Raw genomic sequence first — 16,908 nt, 5'->3', positions numbered from 1 at the left:
TTTATTAGTCAGCTCTTTCCAGGGGGAACTCGAGGGGTCGCCTGCGCCGCCGCTGCTCCTGTCGCCGCCCTCGCTCCTGTCGCCGCTGAGGATCAGGTGTCAGACGAATCTGCTGCTCTCCCCGCAGCAGAGTCGGGAGTTCCGGCCTCGCGGGAATCCCCAGGAACTCAACTGGGCTCGTGTGGTCTAGGGGCGTCACTTCTTCCCAGTCCCTTTGTGGTTATGGCGAGGCGGCAGAAGCAGAATTCAGTCCTTAGGTAGCTGAGAGTCTTCTCGGTGTTGTAGTGTCTCCCTTTTATCTGGATTTTGTGCTGGGTCGCGGCTTTTGGGTCCGCTTGCCGGCAACTACACTTCGGTTTGGAGCGATGCACCATGGAAGTCCTTGGATTTTCCTATTAGGCGGGGCCAGCAGTTCGAGGAGCCGGCGGGGAATGGGGACAGCCTAGCCCGACGGAAGGGGGGGGACCCCGGGGTTTTAGAGGGGGTATACAACTTGGAATAAGGTTTTGAGGGTTCAAATTTTGGTACGAACAGCATAACTTTCTTAACAGACAGGTTACAACCGGCATAACATTTTAAACAGCATAACTTTCTTAACAAATGACAGACTGTGGTCAAAAAAGGGGAATTTCTTACATTTCATTCATTTCAGTGTTCACTTCGGGAATTTGGGTTTAAGGCTTGCCACTGGAGCTGCTGAGCAGGCAGAACGGAACATTCATTTCAGAACGAAACACGGCCGCACCTCCTTGCCGAATCGCGGCTTAGGAAGCGCGGTGTTTATGCTGCTCCCCGTGACGGGCGGGGGGCGCGGGCAGGACCAGCAGGACCCCGAGTCTCGGGGGATGCTGGCAGGGCCGGCCGCGGGGTGAGCACAGCGGAAAGAGCCCGGCGCCTCCCTGGCCGGGCTCCGCGCTCCTCCCCGCTCCTCCCGCGGCCGCGCTCCCGGCCCGCTCCAATCTCCGCTCGCCTCCTTCGTGACGCGCTCGGCGCAGCTCCTGCCCTTCCCGCGCCGCCCTTCCCGCCCCGCCGGAGGCTGCTCCGCTGCTGCCGCCGAGGCATGGCCGGGGTGAGTACGGCAGGGGCTGCGGGGGTCCCTCGGGGCCGCTCCGGGCGGGCAGCGAGCTCCTGCCCCGGGCGCGGCCGCGGAGCCCCCCGGTGCGGCGAGGGATGCTGTACCCGGACACACAGACACGCCTCGGCTTCGCTAGCCTCTGAGCAAAACAGCGCTTCGTGCGCTTGCTGTTCTTTCGCTTTCCTTTTCCTTCGGACCAAACCGTGGAACGGGTTCTTTGGGGGATTATTGGCTCAGCGGCACGGCGGGGTCTGAGGGCCGCGGCAGAGATTATTTTCTCTAAAGGCGTTTTCTTAGGTTCTTAGTTTCTGTCGCTAACTAAGCATGTGGTTGACAGGCGCTTAAAACCCTTAGGCATCTGGTTTTGCCCAAAACGTTTGTATCTTTTCTGAGTCTTTTTTTTTCATATTTCCGTGCTGCTTTCAGTCTGCCTCTGCTGGTACAGGAGTGTTCAAGTTTGAAAGTTAGACTTGAAGTTAACTTCACTGTATCAACCTCATCTGAGCTGTGAGAAACTGTACCAAACCCCAGGTGGTTCGTGTGTTGTGTGAACCAAATCAGGAAGGATTACGAGTTAATGCGAGGTGGAAAGGTGAAGTGGTGTCTTTGTGTTCTCTAGTCTGATTAAATCTTGCTGGTTTTATTTTTGCCTAAATGTTCTGCTGTGTTGTCCTTCACTTTTTTATAATGGGAGTGTTTTTGAAACACAGAATAGAACACACTTTTTCTGCCCCCCCTCCCCTCAAGCCTAAAATGAGCTGCAGTCAAGGAACTGAGTCATAAATACCCAGAGTGTGTAAAGGGACCCGAACTGTCCAGAGGGCTGACAGTTAGTCATGGTGTTGTATCCAAAGGGAACAACAATAGGGAGGAAACGTTTCAGAGACACTTGATTTGTTTGAATTTTGAAACTGAACTGTGCTGTGGTTTTGCATGCGCTTGTATTAAAGCTACTGCTAAAAATACACATAGTTCTACTATTCGCTTTGTCTGTGGAAAAGTCACTGACCAGATGGTGTGATACTACTGGAAATGCCATTCTGAACCCCCCAGCGGTTTTTTTTTCCCCTTAACCCCCCAAATCGTCAGCACTGTGGCTTAGCAGGCCTGTGGCTTTGCAGTGGCAGCACAGCAGTTTTCTCATACCCACAGGGCCTAAAGGGGAGGGTGTGCACGAGGGTAAAGGCATGTTGTGGCTAAAGTTTCGTGTTTGAGTGGGGAGATAAGTTATCTCACATTTTTTTCAGTTCCTCGGCAGCATCTTATGTCAGCCAGCAGTCCCATTCAGACAGGGCATGTGCTTCTAATTGTGCTGCTTTCCTTGTTGTCTGTCAAGTACACCCTGGCAGCACCCTAGTGCTGCGAGTACTTTTGGGCGGTGGAATTTGGCTCTGGAATTGTCTCATGAGTTATAATGGATAGCTCATGTCTTTTAGGACCACACTAACTTCCTTATTTGATCTACACTCAACTCCTTCAGCCTCTAAGTGGACTCTGGAGAGACAAAGGAACTGAAATGACGAAGGCGGGCCATTTCTAACCACCACAGAAGTGAAAGGAATGATATGAAAATTAATTGGTTTGTAGGTTGATAATTCCATAACTTAAACAAGATCTTTACTTCCTGAGTAGCAAATGATAAGAAAACTTGATTCTAGTAAGTGAGTCTGTGCTGGCTGCTGTGAAGAGTAGTTACAATGGCTTAAACACTGAGTTACACTGTGGCTTCACCAAAATGTAGGAGTTGATGGTGCTGCTGGAAGCAGTCCTGTCTCACTTCTCCTAGCAAAAGGGAAGAGGCAGTGTGGCAAGAAGGGTAGAATTTGGAACTTAAAATTGCTTTTCCTGCTGCTCTCTCTTTCTGAGTTTATTTTTAACCCTGATTAGTTTCCACATTGGGTTGTTTATGTGACAAGGTAAGTGTTTATGCTGACTCAAAAGAAGGAGTAGAGTAAAGGCTAGAGTAAACAGCAGGAGAACTGATTTGTTTCCCGTTCATTTATAGCGGTGCAAAGTGTTTATGAAATGTTAATAGTAGCTGTTCACTTATCACATTAACCAGGATTTTTTCTGACCTTTCTAAAGCTGCAAGCAAGAGCACAAAGTAGAGTAAAACGTTCTTGTATGGTAAGTGTATTACACTCTAAAGTATATTGTATTATTATTATTAATTGGCTTTTCAGTGCTGCTCCTAGTGTGAGTCAAGAATTCTTGCATAACACTAAACCCAGGCTCTTTTAGATGAAGACTGGCTCCAGTATAGATGTGTTTCAGGTGCTGGAGGAGGGCATAGGGTTGGCAGGCATGCTGCCCTTTTCAGGTTTTGCTAATGAGATAATCAGGATAGTGCATGAGTACCCCAGAACATGTGTGTTATCTGCACTGATGATAGCTTATAAAGGTTAAGGAAAAGGGACTCTAAGATACACTTTGTGTTTGTGAGGTTTCAGGATTGTAACCTATCCTTTAAAGACAGAATTTTACATCAGTGTGTGAATGTTTCTGTCTTCTGAACTTTCTGTTCTCCTTGAAGATCTGATAATATCAACAGCTACACAGTCTTTGGGTAAGCATTTTGTGTTTTGCAAAGTAGAATTTTTTTCCTGTAAGAATTGCAATATTCTGTTTGGAAGGGTTGTATGCTTTCCACAACCCATATATTTGTTTTCAGACACATAGTGAGCTTCAAATAATACATAAAAATCTCACAGAGGAAAAAAATAGAGTTGTTTTCGCCACAGAAGTGCCCTTGTTTAGTGGCTTGCAAGTTGATTTCTTGTTTTTCCTCAATTTTTTATCAGTGGTCCTTACAGGCAATGTCCAGCTCATCAAAATCAAGCATCATGTAGGCAGGAGATACATTTCTGATGAGGTACTGTGGATGAAAAGAAAACTTTCACTTCTTCAAACTAACTTACGCAGGAATTTTTGCTTGGATTTGGAATCCTAATTAGATGAAGAATGTAGAAGTGTCTTCAAAAAGATAAGAAATTCCACTCTGTACAGCTTTCTGTCTTCCTCCCCCAGGAAAGCTATTATTGTAATGCTTTTATTTGAGAAATACAGTTGAATTTTTCTGGTATGCTGCTTCTTAGGATGATTCAATCTTTTCATCCCATCCAAGTTTGAAAGAACTGGTTTAAATTAGGCTGAATTACTTCTCAGCATGGACAAGTTTTGAATACAAATGCATTAGAGATATGTGTGGCTTCTAATTTGGGGGACAAGGAAACAATATGAAATTCCTTTGATGCTAGCAGTTCTGTAGTGAAAATAAAGCTCATCGTATGTATTTTTAATTAGGTTACATTATGTTGTTGCCCTCCTGTTTACCTCCTCGAAAAAAAAAAAAGGGTTGTGTGTGAAGGGAATAATTTTTCAGGACTGTTAGCATGGGAATTGTTTACTCAACTTGAGACCAGCATGGAAACCCTTTCCTAGGAAAATCATCGTGTCTGGTCACTCCACATCACTGGGGACCACAGAGGTCCCACTGGGACACCTCAGGCTGCTCAGGGCTGCTGGGCCCTGCCTCCTCCTGCCAACACTGGCATTGAGAGGTGCCCTGGAGAGTCTGGGCTTTGGCTTTTGCTGTCTCCTGAAGGGGAGGGACATTCCAGAAGTTGTGGGAGAGAGGGAGGATGAGGGAGAGAATGCCATGGTACCTTTTTCTCTTTTCTCTGGAGTTTTTATCAGTATGGTTTTCTTGGTGGGGAGGAGTCAGACATCAAACAACTTGTTTTGACACTGGATTTCTTGGTTTGGGAGGTGGCAGGCAGACTAAAAATCTTTCAGTGACTTTCTTCTGCAGCTATTTAATCTGTTAATTGTTTTAGACTTACATGAACATGGAGTCTTTTATTTGAAATTAATGAAGTGTACTTACAAATAGATGTAGTTACTCAATGGAAAAACAAGTTATACTACTTCAGGTGGGTACTGACAGTAAGATAGAGTCAGTGTATTTCTGAGGATCAGAAACAGTCTGGATTCCTGTTCTTCTCCACAATTTGAGGATACTTATTTTAGAATCACAGGATGACATCAGCTGGAGAAGACCTCTGGAAGTCACTTGTTCCAAGCACCTTCTCACTGCAAGGCAAACCTGTACTTTAGATCAGGTTGTCAAAGGTCAAATTCACAGTTTGGAGCTCTGCCTTTCAAGGGTGGAGGTTCAACAATATCTGCAGGCAACCTGTTTTGTCAGCCTTGAATAGGTGAGCAGCCTATTTTACAAGTTCCTCATGAAAATTTGATTGCTCATGGAGATGTGCAGATTCCTAACATACAAGTTGACCAAGCTGTTAAATGCCATTCTAGTGACTCTGCTCACCTCTTTCTTTTGAAGCCTCATTTCCTTCATGGCAGAGAAGGAGAGAAAGGGTCCCTATTTTACCTTTGCTGTGGCTTTGAGTGACCAGAAAATCGAGAAATAAGCATTTATTATGCAAATCTATGCCTTATATGTCTCCTCTTTCTAAACTACTGCTGGGTTTGAAATACTGATTGATTTTGTTTGCTATTTGTGCAGGCTGTTTTATCTATGGTATTGCTCAACTTTCCCAAGTATCTTCTGGTTTTCAATTCTAAGTCTATGTGAGAACTTATATTATTAACCTAATCTCATGTAATACAGACTAATAAATTTGCTGAGATGATCAAATTTTGTGTTTACCCAAGAGCAAACTAGTGAGGTGCTGCAGCTTTAAGTACCTGTGCTTTGAAAAATTATTCTCATGTTTCATCTCTGTTATGTTCAGCTTGACACGATACCTGGTTTTATGGCTTTCTCTTGACATTGTTTGAAGTTTTAATTTTCTAACAGAACTCCTTAGGTTACAATTTTCACTCTGTGTTTTGTGTGGGTGTCTGCTCAGTTGTAACACTGAATGTTTTGATCGGCTTTCCCCTTAGTTCTACAAGCCTGAAATTTAAGAATGGCATTTTATCTTTAAGCCACCACTAAAAATACCAGATAGTTACATATTAGTAGTCACAGAGTGAGGACTGAAATAAAAATCAGCATTTTGATGCAGCATACAGATAACATGCACTGTAAACTGTATTTCAGTGTATGGTATCTTCAGCAGAAATTTCCTGTATTGTTCCTGTGGTTTGGTATATGAAACCTGACCTCCAGAATTTTTAACTGAGCTTGCAGGACCATTTGCTGGACTGATGAAATTGACTGGTAGCTGGACAGACAATTCCATTTTCAACAAGGAGATTGAATACAAATTTCACATGATTTCAGATGTAGTTTCAGTGTAATTTAAGCTAGTTTGGAGGAGTATCAAAAGCTGCTCGGTCAGTTGAGAGCACTCTCCCTTCTGCCAATTAGTTTTTTTGATAACCTGTTACACTCAGTGCTTTTTGTATTTATTTTTTGTCATAGTCAAAATGGTTTCTTTTTTCTCATCTTCTCCTCCTTGTTTCCCAATGCTATTTCTAAATTTGACTGGTGTCGATTGTCTAATACAGATGAAGTATCTTTTTTGATTACAAACCCATCTGGATGGATAGATTTACTCCTGTAGAGCTGTTGTCAAGATCTGCATGCCCATCTGTAGAAATGAGTAAAGAATAGTATTTTCTACAGTCGGTAAATGGGTTCATGTTTTCGGTTGTGTGTGATATTGTGCAAGCCATTCCACTACTGCACAGAAGTGCTCACACTATTCCAAAGAGCCATCAATAAAACTCTTACTGTGATGGCCCAATATCATATAAAAATCAGATAAATGGTCTGTTCTGACAGAGCAAACAATGCCAAAGAAAACATTGCACTAATGTGGAATTTTACAAATGCAGATCACCCGTCTTCCTCCCTGTGAAATGTTTTCCCCCACTGGTTGATCTTTACATGCTCAGACTCTTGAGATCCTCAGCAGTTGATGGTTTCATAACAGTTTGAAGTTGTCCTGTTTGAGATCAATGTGATTAGGGGTGAAAATAATGAGGCTGGTAGCAAAGTTGTCGCTGCTGTGATGTTCTCAGGATTATATTCTCTTATAACTGATATTTGCTTCTTCATCCTTCATGAGTTTTTCCTCCTGTATATGTTTATCTTACAGCGTACAATTTTTTCCAAGTGGGTGTGCTTCAGTGTTTATTTTGCAGTTCCATTTGCATTAAAGGTATTACATAAGTAAACCTTTAAGGTGTTTGAATAGGATATGTGCACAAAGGTAGAAGTAATCAAGAATGCTCTTTTCTTTCTTCTAATTAAAGATGTGGTATCCCAGTGGGATATTTGTTTGGGTCTTTAAATCAAAGGTGTATCAGTTTAAAGATAGGGTTTGTGTTCTATACAGAAGTGTGCTCTGGGTGTTGTATTATTAGGAGAAACAAGTTTACAAGCAAGAAAATATAAAAGTAATCATTCTCATTGCACTGATACATTGTCCTTGGTGGTATATATGCAACAAAATGTCAAAATTCAGATATAGTGACAAGGATGCAAATCATTACAGCTGTAAAGGAACTAGGGCAACCAGGACTAATGATTTGGAACTTTTCTGATCAAAGGTATTTAAGAAAAGATTTAGCAGTTCTTAGCTGGGGAGCTGTGAGTTGAGCAATACTGTCTGAAGTGTGAAAAGTGCAGTTATCCCATTGGGTATGATTTGGGCTTCCCTAGCTGAAATGTAAGGATATGGAATCACAAGAGAGTCTTCAGAAAAATGTGAGTTGTCCTTTATATTTTATAAAGAAGCTTTAATCAGTGTAATTTAAGAGGATTTTTTCAATCATAAGTAATGAAATACTCTGGTGTTTGATGATTATACCCCCTCTGAAAATGTGGAGCGATTTACTGCTGCTGATTTAGCTGCAAATAGAAGCCAAATGTGTTCAGCTGTGTGCCTGTGTTTGCACGTGGCAGCATGAGAGGCAAGGCAGCATTTTCTCAGTCAGATGGCAGGCAAAACCATATTGTTGTTGTATATCTTTCTCCTCTGAAACAGTAATTAAAGATTTGATTTTTTTAAATTTGTTTATTTATTTCTAGGGTGTGGATTCAGGATTTGTTCCCAGCGTTCATGATTTTGACAAGAAACTTACTGAGGCTGATGCTTACTTACAGATCTTGATAGACCAATTGAAGGTATGGTAACTAAAAGCTGCATTTAGTGTACTGGGGCTCAGTTTGTCAGGCTGGATTTCAAAGCCAGCTTGAAAGGAAGCTCAACACAGAGAGTCAGTCAAGATGAAAATGCCTTTCTCTAAGGATTGTTAAAATGGAGTTAAAAAACAGAATATCTCAAACAGATTTCTATAAAGTGGTTTACCGTAGCTGAAAGATTTTGTTTTATATAAAACCTTTAGGGAAATGGCAAGGATAAGTACATTAAGTTTCATTTTAAAACATAATTAAATCGTTGTGTTGCTCATAGCATTTTAGAATCTGTCTTGAGACAATTTGGTCAAGTGACATGTAACTTCAGTTGCAGATAGTTTCAGACTTTGTTGCAGTGGTGGTAGATAATCCACGCTTTGTCCTTGGGTGAAAACATTCTGGAGGAATGTTGTACAATAAGCTCTGTTAAACTTTGTATTTTAAGAATAGATGGGAATGTAAGGAACACTGAGGTTGTGTCTCTTAGTACTCACCTTATTGAGGAAAACACTTTTTGCTGCTGCTTAAGACACCTTTTTCCCATGACTCAGCAGGTTAAAATTGCTGTTAAGTTGCTTCAGTTCTGCTGGGTTGGATTTTTTCCCCTGATAAAATGTGCAAGTACTGCATGTGGGATATTCAGCAAAAATTCAGTTGGAGAGGAGGGTGGAGAAGGGGATGAGCACAGCAACAAAAAATGAGGGTAGGCAGAAGAGATGCAAACAAAATTCAGAGCTGCCCTGCAAAGACTTGATCAGGAGCTGTCTTTGTCTGCCACTCTGGAGCCATCACTTCACTGACAGAAGGTATTTGAATCTTTACACCTTCTAATTGTGATTTCAGGCCAGCTGGGGGGCGGGGGATAGAGATTAATTAATAATGAAAGATGAGTCAGTTTGAGGATGGACAGATCACAGTCTATATTTAGAACTAGAAATCAGCCCTCAAGGGAAAGGGAGCGCATGAGTAGGTTTGAGGCAGGCATTGAGTGAAGAGCTGTAGCTCACTTCCTAAAAATTACATCCTCTTCTCTAAGCTCCAAGGGTGGATGTGATGAACTTTTAGCATTACCCGTAGTCTTTTCTCTTCCTTGAACAGCTTCGTGGTTGTGTGTGCACCTTAGAGTGCCCTTGGAGACTTGTGTTACCTCTTTCAGCTCAGCTTGTGTTAAATGCACACGCAGGCTTTTCAGTGAGGGTTTCTTTCTCTTTGTTTTGTTGCATCTCATATCCCACTTTTAAGAAAATAAATTAATGGTAGGGAGTCGTATCTTCCCCAAAAAATGAGCTTACAAATCTTAGTTGATTTGGATCATGTACCTGAACCAAGGCACCTGGAAGGGTTGATGAAAGTTAAAGCTCTCTTGGTTAAAAGCTTCACGTGCCCCAAAGGTTTTTGGTGAAATAGAAGAAAGGCAGCTGGAGGTGTTCTGATGACAGTTCAGTTATGTTACTTAACCTTGCTTTTTTGTTCAAATCATGGTAGAATTCTGAGGCTTAGCTGAGAGGTTTGGTCTCTTGCAAAATGGAATGATGTAAGAAATTAGTTATAAATTCGTTATATCACAAATGCTGTAAAGAAATATTAGGCAAAACTCCTTTGGATCTTAATACCAGGTTGTATGACTTTATACTTATGAAATGGTTTTTGTTTTGAAATGTTGGTGCTTCTATCTGATTTTATGTGGAAAAATAACACTTTCAGTGTTTTCACAAGTATCTCTTTCTTTCAGCTCTTCGATGAAAAACTCCAGAACTGCAAAGATGATGAACAGAGAAAAGCAAGTACATTTTGTCTTAAAAATTGCTTTTTTATCAGGTGGTGTTGTGCATTTACTTTGCTGTACAAAATGCTAAGTACACATTAACTGAGTTGTCAAAATCACTTCAAGCAGTTTGAATAACTTACAGCAGTTGTGTTGTGACTAAGTTGCCAAAAAAAATTCAGTAATAATGGGCATCATAACAATAAAAAAGGTTTCAGTCTGTCAGAAATAATTGCTCCTCTGCTATCCATTATATTGAAATGCTTCCAACAGTGTTGAAAGCATTTTAACTGAAATTTGCTATTTTTTAATCTTTAACAAGGGATGAGTGTTTAATCTTGGTAGGAATTACAAAGCTATTCCAAAGGAAAAAAACCAAATACTCTTAATCATGTATTTCATATGATGAGTCTGTATTCTGTGTAGGTCTGTGGCACATTGGAAGTCTGAGAATAGCACAGTTCATTCACTGAAGTCAATGTATGAAAGAAGAAATGTGGTGGGGAGCACTGCTCTTTAAGCCAGGGTATAATTCAATTAAATGGTTTGTGTTCTTTGCATCCCCTCCTGTCCCATCCCAAAGTCAGCTCTGCAGGTCTGAGTTCAGGCACTGTTTAGGAAAGGCTGGCACATACCCTTTGGTGGTGTGAGTTTGGCATTAAGTCATGCTGGTTTCATGTATTAATCTGTGGAGGAGGGATTTAACAATTCCCTCTGAAGGGTTTATTACAGAGGAGTTGCTTCTCTTCAGCAAATGCAGTAATTTTGATATCAGAAGTAGTGGTGTATTTCATCCTTGTTCCCTCCCTCAATGTCTCTTGTGGAAGACAAGCTGTGTTTTCTTGGTGTTTGTTTCCTGTTTTGAAAACTCTTTGATGCTTTCTGTGATTAGTTTTACTTGTTTATAACGGTTGTGACCTTTCAAGTGTTATTCATCTTGCCTGATGTGTTAGGTGGTGTCTTGAGGAGCTCTTTCTCATGTAGAGGCTTTTAAAAGAACTTTGAAGTACATCTCTGTCAGTGTGTTTAATCAGTAGACAACTGACCACAAGAGTAAGGTCTAAGGATTTTTATTTCTCCTTCAGAGTGTCTTACTGGGAAGAGTTGTCCTTCAATTTTGACCTCCCTCCAGATGCTACTTTGCAGATGAGGCAGTACTTTCTTTTTTCCTGTGGCAGTGCCCCTAATCCCTAGAGGCTTCCCACATGTTGTGCTGACTTCTTTATTTATCTCTGCAAGGTATCTATGGGACAGATGGATTGACTTTGCAGGGAAAGGAGGAGGCTCATTTAGAAGAGGTTGGCGTCCTCTGGTTTTAAATCTTGATGAGGATTGCTATTACTACAGATTCCATTTATTCTCTATTAAAAATGAAAAAGACTTGACAAAGCACTCTTTTGATCACCTCTCTTCCTGTTCTGAGAGGGGTTTGGATACAGTATTTAGCAGTTTCCCTGTCTGTTTGTGGAAGTATGGTTCAGCTATCAGATTACACCCGAGTGTAACCTGCAGAGTGTTCCATCAAACCCGTAGTTCTTTCCTCCAAGGAAACAAGTTTTGGATATTTAAGTGCTTCCCAACCAGCTGAGTGCTCTTCTGCAGCTGTTTATGGCCAGGGATTTCAAACCTGAGCTGTTGTTTTTGCAAGTTCACAGAGCGTTGGATGAGCTGGCTTTTAGTTACAGAGTATTTGGTCTGTTGAAGATGATGCCATAGGTTATAGGGGTGCCTCAAGATCTCCTGGATATCTTTCTTCTGACATGTGGTAATCTCTTGAATTTGGATGAAGACAGTGCAGATGTAGGCCTGATGAAAATACTGGGATTTTGATGAATTCCCTGTGCTGCATTGTTCTGTCAGAAGTGCAGCTAGCAAGGTGTGGTGGGGTCATGCACAGCCAGCAGTGCTGCCAGTTCTGCTGAATCTCCTGCTGGGGTTCAGTGTTTCTATCTGACTGCAGAGGAAGGGAAGGAGGGGCTGTGATCTGAGCTGAGGGTACAGGACCTTTGCTTTCTTATGGTGTTACCAGTATTGCTGGGGGGAACTCCAAGACAGCTGTTCTGTTCAGTTCTGTGTAGTTACCTTGACCACACATCAGGGAGAAGGAAACTGAAGCACTCAAAGGCATCAGAGCAGCAAAGAGGTGCATGTTTGCAGGCTGGAGCAAAGCTGACATTACTTAACGGGATTTGGGAGGCAAGTGCTGCCTGCTTAAGCTGTTTGGTTCAAAACAAGTGCATTTTGTGAAGCAAATCCAAGGCTGAGCACACAGATTTGGGTTGCACCTTGCAGATTTCAACCATGAGTCAGCTCCCTCTACATGCCTCTGCTGCCTCTCTTTGCTGGATAAACTCTTCCCTCTGTAGTCACATGATTGTTGAATGAGGCAAAAATCATGTTGGCTGAGATAAAATTAGCTTTCTCAGTGATTTCCTAAAAAATCAGATGTCAAGGAGATGTAATGAGCAGCAAGTAGAGGGAGTAGGTTCAGCAGCAGCCTGCAGTTTGATTAGATTAAAATAGCAAATTGAGGTCTGCAATTGTAAATCTGCATTCTACAAATGTAGATCTGCAGGAAATTAGTGTTTCAGATGAAAATATGTGTATTCATTCACCTAAACCTAGGGGGAACTGTCTTACAAAAATTTTATCTTCATCAGTTTTCAAAGACTAGGGATGATGAAAAGAGAAAACTGTGATAAATGTTAGTAGTAAATGTTTGGGGAGTTTGGTTTGTTTTATTGGTAATGAGTTTTATCTTCAACATACTTGCTTATGGTTTTCATTTCAGTTTTGTAGTGTCTATATTATCAAAGTTCCATGTGCTGTGTTTTTGCAAGGTGGTCATAGAGCACAAATGTGAAAAGTACTGGCTCAATTGAAACTGTCACTGCTTAATTTGGCCAGGTTACAAAGGATTCATTTCCATAAAGGAAAAAAAATATGGTTCTGTCATTTGTTGAAAGGCCTTAGAAATCTGCTTGTCCTGAGGTTTTATCCCCTCTTAATCTTCCATGTGATCTTTGACAAAATTACCCTTTGGTCTGTACCTGTGTGTAAGAATAACAAACAATGTCTCAGTGAAGTGTTTGGAAAATTACAGATGGGTGGGGACAAACCAACATCCCTGAATTGCATCACGTGGCCTGAGGTCACTTTATTATTTTCAGCAAAGGTGATGTCACTGAAGGGACTGAGATCTGTTTATTTGGTGTGTAAATACTCTGTAACAAGCTGGGGAAGAAAATGGGTAAAGAGTGATCAAAGCTGCTGATGGCTGCCTCCAGCTGGCTGCACAGCCCTGAGACTGCAGCATCTCCTTCAGCTGCATCCTCTTGCATCCAACAAGATTTGTGTGTTTGGGTGCATTGCCTATTCTATTTTGGTGCTAAAAGGCTCAAAAATTCTATGCTGTCATATTTAAAATGCCTTTTTTATATGTGTTGATAGAGTTTAGACTAGAAGTCTCGTAGAGATGTGAAAAACAAACAAAAACAAAGCCAAGGAATTTGTAGCTGTTGGCATGTTTCTCTGCTAGTAGCAGGAGTAAATATAACATAACTTCATGATATAACATCCCTCATACGATGTATCCTAGATAAAAATGGTCCAAGCTTTCCAGTAGGAAGGGCTGAGTGTGGGTTCTGTTTAGCCACCTCTTGCCAATTAATCCTGAAGAAACTGTACAGCATCCTTTGAGTAATATCTAGGGCATAGCTGAAAATTCCCCCCCAGGAATAATTGCCTGAGAGACTGTCACTGCATTTGTTTTCTTTTTAATCCACAAAGTGGGACTGTTCATCTGTGGATTTATAGCTGCATGTTCTTCTCTTATGCTGTAGGCTTTTGCTTGCAATGCCTGCTGCAGGGAAAGGATCCTTGACACACTTTGATTATTCAAGAATCAAGAAGATTGTGACTCAAGTCACATGAGACACTCCAATTAATCGAAACAAAAGAGGTCCTGTAATTGCGTTAGTAGAGATTCAGTGCTGAGTCCAGTTTAGTGATTTTGCTTTCTCCAGACAGAGCCAAGGACATCAACAGGAAGCATCTGCTCTGAGCCAGGTCACGCTGATGTGGAACATGGCATGCAGATGCCTTTTGCATGCCTGGGGTGCAGTTCCACACAGGAAATCTTTATGAACCAGTGTTTCTAGATAAAATTAAGTAGGCAGATTTCCAGATGCGCTTTTACTGGAGGCGTAGAAAGAGCAAGAACGTGTGTGCACTGTTATTTTCTCTGATCTGTTTCAAGCTGTGCTTAACTGCAGGTGTTTATTGTACTTGAATGATGGTCACTTCGTGTTGTAGCGTTGAAATGTGCCACCATTCAGTGCACTCTATAAGGATACAAAATGAACTTAGCATTTTCATGCTGCATTTCATTTTTGTTGATGTCATGCAAAAAAAATGAAGTATTTTTTAATGGGTAAATGTGTATAATGCCACTGTTAAGAAATTCTTAGCCTTGACATCTTTAAGCTTTAATTATCAGTTTGACTTCAGTCTTGTCTTGAAAATTGTGTCTATATATATAAATATTAGAAGTATAAAAGTATTAGAATATATAAGAATATTAGAGGTGTAAGAAAGTATCTTTAACATGTTGGTTAAGGGCTTTTTCCCCTTCCCCAACTTAAAATTAATTTACTTTGTTTATACAGTATTTAGGTCAAACCAGATGCTGGAAATTGTCTTTAATCACACTATATTGATTTTTCTTTTACAGAAAATTGAAGGTCTCAAAGAAACAACTAGTGTAAGTTTCTTTAATTTTTGTAACTATTATTATATTATTTCTGAAATTCACCTTATTTTCTTTGGAAATTTTTAAAGCCTTTTTACAGAAAAATGAGAATCCGTGTTAGGTCCAATGTTATGATGCAGAGGCAGCCTGGTTCTGGTGCTGTGTTCAGGTTTCTGTCCAGCACCTGGAATCATGGAATAGTTGAGGTTGGAAGGGGCCCCTGAAGATCTGTAGTCCAGCCCTATGCTCAGAGCTCCATCAGCTGGAACAGGTTGCTCAGGACCAAATCTAGTTTGAGTTTTGAGTAACTCCAAGGCTGGAGGCTTTAGACCTTCTCTGGACAATCTATTCCAGTGTTCTATCATTCATAAAAGAATAAAAGGTGTTTTCTTCTGTTGAAAATGATTTTCCTGTATTTCTGTTTGTGGCCATTGCTTGTGCTGGGCACCACTGAGAAGAGTCTTCCTCTGCCTTCCCAGTGAGATATTGATCCCCCTTGATAAGGTCTTTCTGAGCCTTTTCCTCCCCAGATTAAACAAGCCCTGAGCCTCTCTTCCCATGACAATGGAACAAAAAAGGGGGAAGGGAAAGTAGGGATTCTACAGAAGTGAGTGTCCTTCTAGTTCACACCCAGTATTCTATATAACTAATATGTAAAAAATATTAACACTTTTTTTTTTTCTGATATTTTTCTTTTCCTAGAGCATGGTAGAATCAATAAAACACTGCATTGTGTTGCTACAGATTGCTAAAGTAAGTACACTGTAAACTATTCTTAATTTTAGTGATAAAGCATTAATCTAATTGAAACATAAAAGTGCCTTTTATGTGATCCTGGAACAAGAAAACAATTATGTTGATTTATGCTTCTATTTTAATGAAGTTTCTGAAATACTGAATTCCATAGCAGACAGTTTTGTTAATGCTCATGGTAACAGTCACATTGGCTCAAGTTTTCTTTCAGATAAACTTTCTTTTGCAGAGTTTGCTATTAGACTAAAAAAGAATTTAGACAAATCTCAGGTTGACAGAGCAGGAACTTAACAAAACTCTTCTTTCTGCTTCATTTAAGAGTGTGGCTAATAAGTAAAAAGGGGAGAAAGATGATGTAAATAATGAAACTGGTTTGGCAAGGTCTGTCACAGGTCTGAAGTTCATGATAATGTTGGAACTTCTTGAAGTTAGAATTATATTATTTGAGACCGTGGTGTGGGTAATGCCCTTATGCTTTTCACCTACATGTTTCATTAGATTTTAAAATTTGGGGAATTTTGGATTTACTTTTTGGCAAATTCTGCCCTTACAAGTTTAACATAATATATTTAGGATATGTTAATTATGAACTGCAGATTTATATCTTGTGACCAAAGTGGAGGGAGGTGATATTTTGCAAAGAAATTAATGTATTTTCAGAATTTCAGGCTGATTTACTCAGAACACATTCTGATTTATCCAGAAATAGGTGTGGGCTCCTCAATTATTTTTTTTCTGCAATCTATATCAACTATTTTTTGTGGCTTTGGAATACAAAACTGCTGCTTGTCTTCATTTTAGATGCCAGATATGTTGTACAAAATTTTGAGTGCAGTGAAAATTGAAGTATTTATAATCTTACAGGATCAAAAATCATTCACTGAACGGATCGGTGCATGTTTTGTGAAATTTAATTTTCATATCTATTAATCAAGAAATTTTGAAATGTTTGCTAATTAACAGGTTTGTACAAAACCAAAACTTTTTTACAAGCACTAGGGTTGAAACATTGAAATAGTTTTGTGCCACATGAATTTGGAGCTGGTAGAGTCTTTATTTAACATGCAGTGATGCTACTTCACTCCTTCACCGTAGTGCCAGCAAGAAAAGCCTTGCAGTATTTAATGTGCTGTTATTTAGTCCTGGGTATATTTTGAGGTGTTTCAGTGCAGTGAAGTCAGTAGACTGTATGTCATTTTTTTAGGGATTTTATGGAGTCAGTTGTAGGTAGGCTAGATGGTAAAAGGCTGGTTTTCTTATCTGTGATTTGCTGTATTGAGGAAGCAGTTGGAGAAACTGCAAGGAATTACTAGCCCATTTTTTCTTAATTGCTGTATAGTTGCGTTTAATAGTTCTTATTTTCACAGGGATTTGATTCCTGTGAAATTTTACTCTTTTTAAAAAACTCCGCTATTAGCAATTAGCAAATGTGAAATTGCAGAGTTAGA

The 16,908-nt window shown here is 40.5% G+C and overlaps 1 protein-coding gene across 5 annotated transcripts in view; it reads left to right on the top strand.

Annotated features, from left to right (window-relative positions):
* The window catches only part of OSBPL9 (oxysterol binding protein like 9), a 58,904-nt gene that overhangs the window by 26,841 nt on the left and 15,155 nt on the right, over positions 1-16,908 (top strand). For all 5 annotated transcript variants that reach the window (XR_010744280.1, XR_010744281.1, XM_066325504.1 and 2 more), the window contains exons 5-8: positions 8,085-8,180; positions 9,925-9,972; positions 14,690-14,719; positions 15,410-15,460. Coding sequence is in view for 3 of the 5 variants with exons in the window: in XM_066325504.1 (XP_066181601.1) it covers positions 8,085-8,180; positions 9,925-9,972; positions 14,690-14,719; positions 15,410-15,460 (225 nt within the window). In the remaining 2 variants the exon portion in view is untranslated. The remainder of the gene's footprint in view (positions 1-8,084; positions 8,181-9,924; positions 9,973-14,689; positions 14,720-15,409; positions 15,461-16,908) is intronic.

The sequence above is a fragment of the Sylvia atricapilla genome, chromosome 9, assembly GCF_009819655.1.
Source record: "Sylvia atricapilla isolate bSylAtr1 chromosome 9, bSylAtr1.pri, whole genome shotgun sequence".
Classification (NCBI taxonomy): Eukaryota; Metazoa; Chordata; class Aves; order Passeriformes; family Sylviidae; genus Sylvia; species Sylvia atricapilla.
Note: the sequence above shows the minus strand (reverse complement) of the source record. Positions and strands in the feature narration are given on the sequence as shown.